We start from the raw sequence: 12,336 nt of genomic DNA, 5'->3' as shown, positions 1-12,336 counted from the left end.
GACATTATAGTTGCTGTTGTTGTGTCTGCAAGCCATAGCAACAGGAGACACCATTTATTGGAAGAAGCAGAAAGGGGACTCATTTATTTGAGATAATGTCTATATAATGTCTGTCACAACGTGGAGTGTACACAAACAAAGACTAATTGTGACCTTCCTCACACTCAAATCCGAGACAAAATCTCAGAGGCCAGATAGAGAGGTGGGAGGCTGAGGGAGAGGAAGGTAGTGAGAACAGTAAAGAACAGAAGAGTGACAGGACCCAACGGACTTGGTAGAGCGGAAGAGAGAAGGAGACTGCAAGAAGAGAGAGAATAAGAGAGATGAGATCGAGGGAGTGAGGACAGGAGAGAGAGAGAGAGAGAGAGAGAGAGAGAGAGAGAGAGAGAGAGAGAGAGGGGGGGGGGGGGGGGGGGAAACAAAAGAGGGGGTGGGATTAGTTCACGTGAGACAGGGCAAAGAGGCTTGTAGCTCTTGGAGTCCAAGTGAACACATAAAGCCAAAGCTATCCATAATCTATAAATCACTGCATAGGGAACATAGAGTTGTAATCTGCAGAAAAGCCTGTCTTAGCAAACGATTTGGGGCAAATACACAGAGAGGCACTTTAATATTTTACACATTGTCTCCCGTCTCTCCATCCATCTCACCATCTATCCCTCCATCTATCCCTCCATCCATCCCTACATCTATCCCTCCATCCATCCTACCATCTATCCCTACATGGCCTCCATTACCTCCAAGCTTATAGGCCCTCCAACAGCCTGAATCTACTTAAAAGCCTTCCTGCTTTGAGTTGGATCACTAATGGGTCACACACACACATACAGCAACAACACAACAAATATTAGGCCTGATTGATAGATAAGTGTGTACATTACAACATGGCTTCTGTGTTTATCACGTGTGTCATGACAGGAATCTGATAGAAGTTCGGGCCAAGCCAGGCCGGGCAAGGGGCAACTGTCAGAGGGTTAATACCAGGCCAATTGGACTGGGCAGTAGGGGGCAGAAAGGGGGCTCTAAAATGACTAATCTGGGATCAGAAATCGCTCTGTAGCCTTTGAACATTGTGAAAGTAAAATGCAATTTTCTATAATGGCCTTCATTTAAAATAACATGCATGCAAGAGTGGACAGTGCAAAGACCTCCAGGGACTCCAACTCTCTGGTCCTGTTCTTCCAACCAGACCACAGCTCTGGGCCCTGTTGGGCCAGTGAAGCCGGCTGTAACGCCACACAGATGGGATCTCCGGTTTCAAACGTGCATAACTCCTGGCGCTTTCCTCACACGCTTCACCACGGCATGCTCATCCATAGGGCTCAGACTCAGCTTCTCTTAGCCTCAGCCAAACCTTCTCAACCCCAAGTCTTAGCTAGTCCCAGCCCTGGTGCTAGCCCTAGCCCGCCTCAGCCCTATTCTCAGGTCAGTCTCAGCTCCAAAGTCACGCCGACCCAGCCCGTAGACCCAACCGCTCACTGATAAATATTGTAACAGGTAGGGGAAGTGATATATTTCTTTCAGAGCTGTATGCGGACATCCCAACAGGGACCAATCCAGACAGTTTACACACATTTGCAGGAGGTAAAGTGTGTCACACTCAGAGCAGGTCCCCACACAATGTTTTATGTGGTGAGAGTGCTCTCTAGGTAACTACTAGATTCTGTTGAAGTTGAACTCATCAAGATAGATAGTACATAGAGAGGTTGAACTAACTACTGTACCATTGATGTCTATAGTTTCTGCACAACGGTGATTGACAGCTTTGCTGTTGTTTCTTTTTAGTCAGAGAACAAGAATATTTTCCTCCCTTTCCCAGTCAAACTGTTAATCTTTAATAGTTGTAGGCCTTTTCTAGTTTTGTTTACAAGGACTACTGTAGGATACCATCAAAACAACTTTTGAGTGACTAAGATGGAATGTAGGCACACCATTTCATTTTGTACCATAGCTTGACATGATAAGTTTGGAGAGGGGAGAGAGGTATGAAGAGGCCCAATGTTGGTCAGGTTATGAATAACCTATGTCTGTGAAAAGCCTGTGACATGATTAATGCAGGAGAAACTGGCTCAATACAGCACTGATGCTCTGCTGTGTGTCAACACAACATGCGCCAGTTACAGGTCACCTATTACAATGATTCACAGCCACATCATATTTCATACAATCTTTCTCGATCCGAAGATTCCGATCTGTACAAAATGGTGCTTGATCGACACTGAATGATTGAATGATTGTCTGCTGTGCAGTTAGATGATGAGTCAAGGGATGCATGGCCGGGTAGCCATCAGAAACGTTATTGTGTTTTGAAAAGAACGTTTTTGAAGAGAGTCATTTCAAGCGTCTTGCAACTAAAGCCTCCCACTCAGTTTAAATTTGCTACACCCCATGCCAGGATACGAAAGCTCCTTTTTGTCAAATCAAAGAGAAAAGCAATTTCTATGACATGGGGTACTACCTGAGGTATTCTCCTTAGTCACTCCCTTGAACTGGAGAAGTCGCCATTGCAAAAGACGGGGACCACATGCTGAGTGCAACCATGAGCAATTTTCAAAATTACATTCTTCCAGAAAGTGAAATTATCCACAGTGTATTTTTAGAGTGCAGCAATTATCTGGTCAAGACAATTTAGTGGTCTAGTGATTTCACTCCTTCAAAATTGATATTTGGTTATTTGATCACAGAGAGTGGTTGAATTGCACAGCCCAGAGATCAAGTGATGACTGAGACTGTGGTTAAAAAAAACTGTTTATCACTCGACCAAAAACACCTCCTTGTGGTCCAAAATTGACTTCATCAGAATGCTGTGTTTCATCAAGAACATCCTGGGACGTTTCGTGGCTTGTGATTGGAGGATTGCAGTGATGCTGCAGTCTTATTAGGGCAGTCGAGCTGTTAGACCTCTGGAATGCTCACGACGGTAACCTGCTTACCAGGGGAATTACAACAGCGTAGCCAACACACACACACATCCATTCTCCTGACCCACTGATTCCTCTGACCCCAAAGATTCATAAACAAACAATCCCTGCTAATGCCTCATGACACATCATAAATATCTGTCAGGATATGATCGAGAGCTGTAATTAGCTACACACCAGGGGAAAAAATGAGCAATAGATGTTTTGGCCTTAAACAAAGCCTGCTAAAATATCAGCAAAATTAAGCTTTAAGGGTAGGATCTATTTGAAGCCACTATCTCAGGATCTAATATATAAGGATAATAGTATAATGTCAACCTTTTTTATCTGAATATTTGTATGTGCCTGAGAGGACATCATATTTCACTCCAAAAGTCAATCTGAAAGAAACACTTAAGTGTCTCAGTCTCGCTGATTGGGGACATCTATCATCTTTCTCCCTGTCTCACACCACGCCACACAGACAAATATGAGTCGCTAAGTCACGTCATCCCAAATGCAGGAAGGGGAGAGTTGTGTGTGATGGTACAGGAGGCGGACATCCTTTTAAAACATGTATAAGCAAAGTGTCCCTCAGACCCAGACAGAAGAGCGACTACTTAAAGACAGGTTAGCATGCGGATGTGCAACATACACGTCCCTCTCTTCAACCTCAGAGGAGTCACACCATGAAGCTTTTCCCTTCAGGAACTCAGCACCGGAGAGGAGGTTTCTCTATACAGTAGAGTGTCTCTCATCCTGGGCGCACTACCAACGGCTCTCAAGGGGTCTCACAGTGTCCTCCACAGAGTAACGATGCAGTACTCTCATTCGTTCTTTTTCTCTCTCAAATATCTGCCATCATTTATTCATACTCGTCCCCAGAACCATCGCTGGCTTGCGTCGTCTGAAGGCTCGCAGTCTACAGCCTCTTCTCTCTCTCCGTCGCTCAAAGCTCATGCACTTTAGTGAGCAGTCCCAACGGTCTTTTAATTTTTGAGCATCTATTTTTATCATGAAAAATAATTGAGGTGGAAAGTTCCATCTGTCCAACCAACACTCTTTCCAGCTGCTCCTTTTGAGCTAGGAAAAAAATTGGAGCTTACACATAAGTTTTTACTGATACAGCAATATACAGTATGTTTGCGTTATTAATGTTTGAATCTCGTATTAATGTAATTTGTTTTCAGGTAGGGATTTAGGTTTTTGTCGTTTTTCCGTTTTGTTTGTCTGACCTTTAAGTATCTAGGTATGTTTAGTTGGAGAGATCCACTCTGAGGAGCAGTGGAGGGTGTGGAGACTAAGAGGGTTTGAACGCATGACTGAACGGCACTGCTCCTTCACTACTCTCCTCTGACCATCTCTTGTCAGAGATTTCCCTGCTGTGTCACTTGTCGGTTGTATTTACTAACTGTATATCTACAGCCTGACCAGGAACTGCAGTAGAGAGGGGACGGGGTCAACAGGGTCAGTCTTTGTTGTGAGTGATAGGAGGTACAAGCAGGCATGAGGCCAGTTATGAATGCTAGGCCATTAAGGTTAATATGTATTTTATCCAATGTGAAGTGTCATAGGATTCAAATTCAAGACACTCAAATGTACTGCAGCTACAGGGATCCACATACAGTATGTATGAGACCAAGAGACTGATTTGCATTGCTGCATTGTATACGCCTTATCTACTAAATTCAGCCTACAAATCAAAGAGTTTGAGTGGAATTTTAAATGAAAACACACATCATTGGGAGAATAACAACTGGGGAACTAGCCCTGCCCAATTCCTCAGACACTACATTCAGCAACAACTGCTTGTAAAATTCAGGGCCAGCAAACCACCACCTCCAAAGAGTTGAATGTTGAAAATTGACTGGCGTACCGGATTGGTCGTCATGCCTTGGGGCATTGTGGGTAAATCGTTAAAGCGGGCTATGGAAAACTGCACTGTTGTTATGACCCGGGGGCCTCATTCTCACAAGCACAACCAATCAGTCATCATTTTACTGTCCCTGTCTCCGGGAACATTTGATCCAACTTCAAACTTTGTTCTCATTATGACTTTGACTCTCGTCTTTAGACAAGTATTCTTTTTATCAAGGGGAATGTGCACGATTCCTGTCCTAGGTCTCCGGTCTCAAAGACTGACAGCGTAAGTTATACAGGGACCTGCAGTGAACCTGCAGTAAGTAATGATTTGTCCACTGGAGATTCACTAGTTGGAAGCTGTCCTCATATTGAGACCCCCTCTGTGTCCCTTTTAGTTTTTCACATACACACACACACACGTGCATGTGTGCGCACACAGGCACAAACAGACAAGCACACACGGGAGAGAACTTGTCTGAAACTCCAAGACAGACTTATACTAAGCTAGATAAGACAAATGTATACAAGCCAGTTGAGAATATCATCTCTACTCAATGAGTCACCAGTTACCTTTCCCGCCAAGCAGTTACTGGTTCCAGTAACTTCTGATTGTCATTCTGGGTCCTGCAGTGTTGCCCAGTTGATTGACCAGTGCCGATATCAAAATGCAATATACTGCCTGTACAGAAGTATTTATAGGCATATGTGATGCGTGCAGTGAATGAATACAAATTTCATTTTAGGGTGAACTAGCTAATATATTTAAATAGGCCTAATGTAAGGTATCTGAGCAAGATAAAACATTGGAGCCTCCGACCGTACTACTATATTTCGCTAATGCTAGTAGACAGTGAGAGACACTGATTACTAGAGTTGATTTAAAGGGCTTGGAATAGGAGCACTAGGCTCCGGTGTCCATCTCTCTTTCAAGCCTTGAGTAAAGGTGGCAGTGGACAACAGACCAAGTCGCCTCCGCCGAATAACTACTCAGGTGAACCCTTTTTGCAATCAGGAAAAAAAGATTGAATCCCACAGTCCGCTTTGTGAGACAAAGGTCAACGTGCTGTGTTGTGAATCTTGGGATCCATGATGGCGTTGCCGATATGTTCGATCCAGTTCGATCACGATTTCACTCTATGCACACTGTACTCTGAAAACTTCCACCGCGTTGCATTCCACTAAAATGACACGGCTTGACACGACTGCCGGCTCGTCACATGGAACTAGTGCACCTAATCGCTTGGATTATCAGTCAGAAACCTTTCCCGTCTGGCTTCTTCTCTAATTCAAATTTAGCCTACGGGCTATCTGCTGAATTTGCAAAAAAACGTTTGCGTGTCCGTATTTTGATGAATAAAACATTTAAACAATTACATGACAGACTAACACTAGACAAACTCAAAACGCTTTTTTTCCGACAATGTGCAAGCAATTGAGGGTCCTTTTCGTACGATTGAAAACCTACAGCTTTAATAAAGGTCACACTGCATCACTATCTGAGTTTTCTGTTGAAATTGTGAGGACTCAGTAAGATCCATGGGTGGATCAGATAACATACTAAAATTGGCATATTCGTTTATAAGGCTACATCCACAAAACAATTTAAAATACAAATTCGTTGAATTGTCTTGCAATACCTCCACACTATTAGACAAACTAACACTTTTTGCCACCTATTTTTACTATAGTAAAAACTACGAGTTGAAGTATCTTATTAACTCATCAACTTGTCCTTTGCGAAAAAGAATAAATGCAAAAAGTTGTAGACCATGGGATAACTTTGACCAAGTCTTAATTAACTTACCTTCCATACAAAATATCACCAGCCAAGCAATCCATAGGTCCGAATTATGGAACTTCAGCATGGTGCGTAACTATTTAGCAAGTCGTTTTGTGTATCTTCTGTGCGAAATAAAATCTTCTTTCACTGTTTATTTGAAGGGAAATAATTGTCTCTCGAAACGGCAAACATGAAATCTGCCTGAAATGTTTTACTCAAACAGCTTCTTAGCCAAAATTAATTAAAAAATCTGTTCGAGTACAAATTAAAAAACGTTTGCATTAACTGAAAAATCAAAACATCCGTTTCTTGATAGTTTTATTCAGAAAAGGAGTTTGTTTTACTGTTGTTTGTCGCGCCTATGTCCGCGGACAGCATTCGGTAATTCCCCTCCCAGCAATTTACGCACCGCTTCAAAATCTATCCGCTACACTTGCCAGCGATGGAAACAAAGTCAGAGAACACCTTAAACAAAACCATTTCTCGGTAGGTGAAATATTCGTGTATGTGGTCGCTGGTCCATGGCTTGAGTCTCGAACATGCACTCCTTTTCGCTTCAGCATTCTATTTGAAACATTGATTGAGAACTCGCCCGGACTGTTGCCAGGAGACCGCTGACGCCAGTCTAGACTAGAGGTACGAATGCCCCCCTCTGGTGACTATAAAAAGCAACCGCGCTCCTTGGCACTGGCATATCACTCCATGTGAATTACAGTTCCGTTTAAAGTCAGTGCACAGGTTTCATCGTTCTAGGGAAGCAAGGTTGGTTTAGAACAGATGTACTGGACTTAATTGTGTTTTTTTTTTATATCGACACAACCTAAAACCTAGTAACAATGGCATCCCTCTGTTGGTTTTGACCACACTGTCCTTTGCAGCCTGTCTGTGTCTGAATAGTTGATAATGTCATACATGTTTTTGATCAAAGTTTAAGCTGTGCATGAGTTAAAAGGAGCAGTTGAGTTATTCCTCAATCATGAGTTAGTTGTTCTTTGTTAGTCACCATAGAGTGAGCCTTACAACACAACAAACAGCACTTCAACTGAAGGCTTCAAATGTCAATGTGTCCACTTGAAACATTCTGATCTCACCACTTAGCTCAGCACAAAATCCTGCTTGTATCTTCCCTATTTCCCAGGGCATTTAGCCTGAAAGCACTTCTTGGCAAAAACATCCAATAAAATTCCAATCCTACACTTTAAAGACAAACATTAACACAATAACTTTTGTTCTTCCTTATTCGACATTTTAGATTTCTAAAGCCATGAAACATGGATGAGAGGGAATGAGAGGGGGGTGATGCTAGCCGGACATGTCCCTGGGGCCTACTATGTGCAGCCTGTGGCGTTTGGCAGACATTCTTATGAATGTGTCTGTTCGTCCTTCAAACCAAGGTATCCCAACTACACTGTCAAGGATACCACGGGCCAGTCGGATCACACCCTTCAACTCAAATACACAAGCACACTTTTTCTTACCACATTCTGCAAACAGCAATGATCGATGAACTATGGATTAAACTCCCATAAATAATTTAGCTTCACCCGTACCCCAAAGACAATTTCTTAACCTATACAGACGCATATGGAGTAGTAAAATAGGAGCAGAATAAAAGGATAAAATCCCATACTCTCATGCACTTACAACCTCACATGTCCACAGACAAACAGACAGAAAACTATCTGTTTTAAAGTGGGCACAATCACAGTAACCTAGATATATTGTTTAAATTCTCTCTCCTCCTTTCTCTGGTCTACCGTTGGGGACAGGCAGAGTGTGACAAATGAGGCAGACCACTACGCAGCCACGGAAACATCCAAAGACACTTGATTTATTATTGATTCCTTTTGTAAATGCTTTATTTTTATTTTTCCACCCCTATAAAATATTCAGAAGATGTGAACAAGATCCGCTATGTAAAATGTTTGAATTCCCCCTTTCCTGGCATGCCTAGTTAGAGTTCACTCTGACTATAATATTGATGACAGAAGGAAATGTGTCCTTTGCTGTGTCATGAGTTTTGGACCTCACCATCTTTATTATTATAACCTTTATTTAACCAGAAAGACCTCTCTGAGATTAGAAATGTATTTTACAGGTGTGTCCTGGCCAAGATTGGCAGCAGAACCAGTCAGAAAGATATACACAGCCTAGTTTGAATAAACAAAAAACAGAACTGACATTTACAGTACTAAAAACTATTACAAATCATCAATTCATCTTTTAAGATGGTGAATAATGCATTTGAAATGTTCCATAGACACAACGTTTTGTAGTTTCAGTTCCACTTCAAGAGAATTCCAATCAAACGGGCCTGCGTACCTAAAATCGTTTTTATCAAATTAAATTTGAACGTGGGGAACGCTGGGAATCGAACGTGGGGAATCTGGATTGCTCTGTTGTTTTCTGGGTGCTCTAGGTGTAGGCTGGCTATGAATAAACTCAACCGTGACTCAGCAGCTCAGTAGTTCGGTATATGGACACCTTTCCATGCCTCATCTTTTATCCCACGCATTCTCCTCAAAATACAAAAGATTCAGAAGGAAGCACAGATCTCACGGTCCGGTGACAGACCTTTTAGGAGGCTATATGAGATGGAATCGAGGTAACGCTTTAAAGTGTAGTGTTTACATACCTCTTCATCTCTCCAGTATTATTCAGATATAACTGTAACAATTTTTCAACGTCATAGTTTTGTATTTAATTGGCAAACATTGCCCTCTTGTGGATGACTTACGTACTCGAGTGGAAGGAGACATTTCCACCCGATTTGTCACGGGGAAATGGCTGCTAACGTTACATTGTCGAAGCTAGATTTACACATAACAAAACCCATAAATGTAATCAACTCAAAACACATTGATTATCGGTTGATTTACTAAGCATAGAAAGTCAGTAGTCCTCGAGTGTGCAGTTATCTATTTCAAGTACTGCGGTGTTCTTTGGTGTAGTTGAGCTTACCGGCGTCTGTCAGGTAAAGGACGCTTGCGCATTTCCGGACATGTTGTGACGTAGCGGCGCCAAGGGTGGCCAGGTTCACTGAGTTGTATTTATTTGTTGTGGATATTCTTTGGTACAGCATTATAAAATGTTTACGTAACTGTATTGAGTTTCTTTTGTAATTAATGCATGTGAAGATTTTTGGAATGCAACTTGTGATTATTTAATGGCTGCTTGAGCTGTGCCTACATTTTAAAATTACTTGTAGTACTGTAGTTCAGCCCTGAGGAGTGGTTTACCTTGGCTGGAGCCTGTATCAAGGGGGTGAACTTCAGTTAGGAAGGGGGCATGAGTCTGAGACACCAGGGTTGTTTATCTGTTTTGCTGACTCGTATCAGTTCAGTTTTTGTACCGTGTTTTGCCTCCATGTCCACAGGGCTGCAGTCTACAATAGCACTTTAATTTATTCTACTCCTTCGTCCTAAGTCTCATCTCTATTAGACCCTATGGTACATTACCCTTCGACATTGACATGAAACACGTCACTCAGCAGTGTTATTGTGATTGAAAACCCCACACCAGCCCGTGTAATCCTTGTTTATTTGGCATTAGTATTCACATTATATCAGCATATATAAATCTGCATAAACAACAAGAAAATAGTGAAGCAAGAACAGCAGCATTGTGGAACATTTGAGCTTTCAAACTGCAGATGCTCAACTGTGATGAATTCAGTCTTCTGAAATGAGAAGGAACAGTGAGTTAGGTACAAATTAAAGCATTTATAACCCTTTTGTGGGTTGGATGCACATCAAATGCAAATGAGCTATAATAATAATAATACACAAAGTACAGGAGCATGGTGGCCACACCAGAGAGGTGTGTGTGCATACAGCAGCCAACACCCCTGCATTACCATCTCATCTCTGCTATCTGACAAACACACCCAATAAATGAGGGTTTGAGTCGTCATTGTGAATGCTCTCCCATCTCGTGTAACCATGGAGTCAAAAGCTATTTACAAGTGTTCTCATACTAAACGTGGACAGGTATGTTTATTTAGCAGCTGATCGTGCCACACCCACCAGACTGGAGGGAGCCTTCAGCCTTATAAAACTCGTCAGACCTGTTCCCTTCACCACACCTCACAATCTGTCCCTATGCCCAACGGTGAGGGGGCAACCTTTGTACCATTACCAAGCTTTGTGCTTGGGACTGGTTAGGTTACATTCTACACTTAACTGATATCCTATTTTTGAACCTTTGGAACAAAATCTACTTCCCGAATGTGTGTGAGGACTCATTACCACGTCACTGGCACACTGGATCAGTGGAAGAAGTCAGTACATGACTGGTGATGCAAAAGATATGGTCAAAAGGTTGCGTTGCATGGTCCCCATGGATTTTTTACCTAATGAGTGACCTGTGTTCAGCAGGTTAGTCAAGTCTCCATCTCATTCGACCACGCTTCTCCTTTCAATTCACAATTTTAAAATGACAGAAGTTTCCACAGAGCCCCCGATTACCTAATCACTGTCAGAAGAAGAGGAGGAGCTTGAGCCTGAGCCTGACTTGTGTCCTCCAGGTTTGTGCTTCTTGTCCTTCTTCTTGTGATCCTTATCCTTGTGCTCCTTCTTGTGTCCTTTATCCTTGTGCTCCTTCTTGTGGTCTTTATCCTTGTGCTCCTTGTCCTTCTTGCTGTGGTCTTTATCCTTGTGGTCCTTGTCCTTCTTGTCATGGTCCTTGCCTTTGCAGTCACTCTGAATGCAACACAGATGCAGACATAGTGAAGATGTGCGGCCTACGCGTGTAGCGTATGGTTATTAATATTGTATGCATGCATTGTGTCCTAACTTGAAGTATCACTGCTACTACATGTTAAACCATTTCACTGCTGGAATTATGAGTTTCTAGTATTTAAAACGCAGTCAAGAGTAAACGTTTTTTATTGACGCTGAAAAGGCATGACACAGTTCTACAGTACCTTGTCCTTGCTCTTGTCTTTGTCCTTCTTCCCAAAGCCGAAGGAGAACTTCTGGTCCTGGCCACAGGCATCTTCCTTCTTCACTTCATCCTTTCCCACAGCTGAAGACAAGAAACTGACGTTACTAGCTAAGTCTCCCCTTTGATTAAAATAATCCACGAATAGCTTTTCAGTACCGTTTCACAACATATTTATTTTTAAATGAGTGTTAAATAAACTACAAGTTGAAATAACATTTAAACATTAGATGTGTTGTAATTAACATTACTCCATGGGTCAAAATTTTATGTTGACCAAGTAGCTCGACCAAGATGGACGTGTTACATTTTCTATTCCGTTATACTAGACACCTCATGACTTTAACCCTTGTGTTATCTTCGGGTCATTCTGACCCATCAGTCATTGTGACCCACCGTCGTATTGCGACAACTTTACCGCATACAAAAACAAAGTGAAGCATTTTCTTTTAACCGTTGGGCTGTCTCAGACCCCCCACATTGCAAAGGTTAAAATAAAATGATTTGTATTTGTTTTTGTATTGGTTAAAATTGGGTAAACACAACGATGGTTCGTTATGAACCTTTGGGTCATGTGACCCAAAGGCAGCACAAGTTTGCAGCTGATCATTTACAATAAGAGCAACAAACATTTCGTCGTGGTCCACAGACAAGAAAACGTACCTGACGCAAGGTCAAAATCCATCGTGTCTCGAAGAATAGCAACTGCTCAGTGTAGATGTTCAGGGAAAATGCAGTAGAAATGACACGGTGAAAGTAAAGTAGGTGTTTATCAAGTAAGTGTGATTGCACCTGGCTGACCACACCTCGCTGTTAAGTTGGAATGTTAACTAGATGGGTGGGTTCCTAGAA

The 12,336-nt window shown here is 42.2% G+C and overlaps 2 protein-coding genes across 3 annotated transcripts in view; both read right to left on the bottom strand.

The window, feature by feature from the left end:
- igsf11 (immunoglobulin superfamily member 11) overlaps nucleotides 1-6,628 on the bottom strand; it is a 63,612-nt gene extending 56,984 nt beyond the window's left edge. The window contains exon 1 of the mRNA XM_067246676.1: nucleotides 6,568-6,628. Coding sequence (XP_067102777.1) covers nucleotides 6,568-6,628 — 61 coding nt within the window. The remainder of the gene's footprint in view (nucleotides 1-6,567) is intronic.
- A 3,434-nt stretch (nucleotides 6,629-10,062) lies between these two features.
- Nucleotides 10,063-12,310, bottom strand: LOC136951695 (putative uncharacterized protein DDB_G0292636). Of its 2 annotated transcripts, none has more exons than XM_067246255.1 (4): nucleotides 12,148-12,310; nucleotides 11,468-11,568; nucleotides 11,010-11,243; nucleotides 10,063-10,219 (listed from the first exon to the last, which is right to left on the bottom strand). In XM_067246255.1, exons 1-3 carry the CDS (start codon nucleotides 12,167-12,169, stop codon nucleotides 11,010-11,012), a joined length of 357 nt encoding a protein of 118 aa, XP_067102356.1. In that variant the 5' UTR covers nucleotides 12,170-12,310; the 3' UTR covers nucleotides 10,063-10,219. The 2 variants fall into 2 exon arrangements, with proteins under 2 accessions (XP_067102356.1, XP_067102355.1); XM_067246254.1 differs by having other exon boundaries at nucleotides 10,063-10,222; nucleotides 12,148-12,309.
- Nucleotides 12,311-12,336: the final 26 nt, after the last annotated feature.

This window comes from Osmerus mordax, chromosome 11, assembly GCF_038355195.1.
Source record: "Osmerus mordax isolate fOsmMor3 chromosome 11, fOsmMor3.pri, whole genome shotgun sequence".
In the NCBI taxonomy this organism is placed as follows: Eukaryota; Metazoa; Chordata; class Actinopteri; order Osmeriformes; family Osmeridae; genus Osmerus; species Osmerus mordax.
Note: the sequence above shows the minus strand (reverse complement) of the source record. Positions and strands in the feature narration are given on the sequence as shown.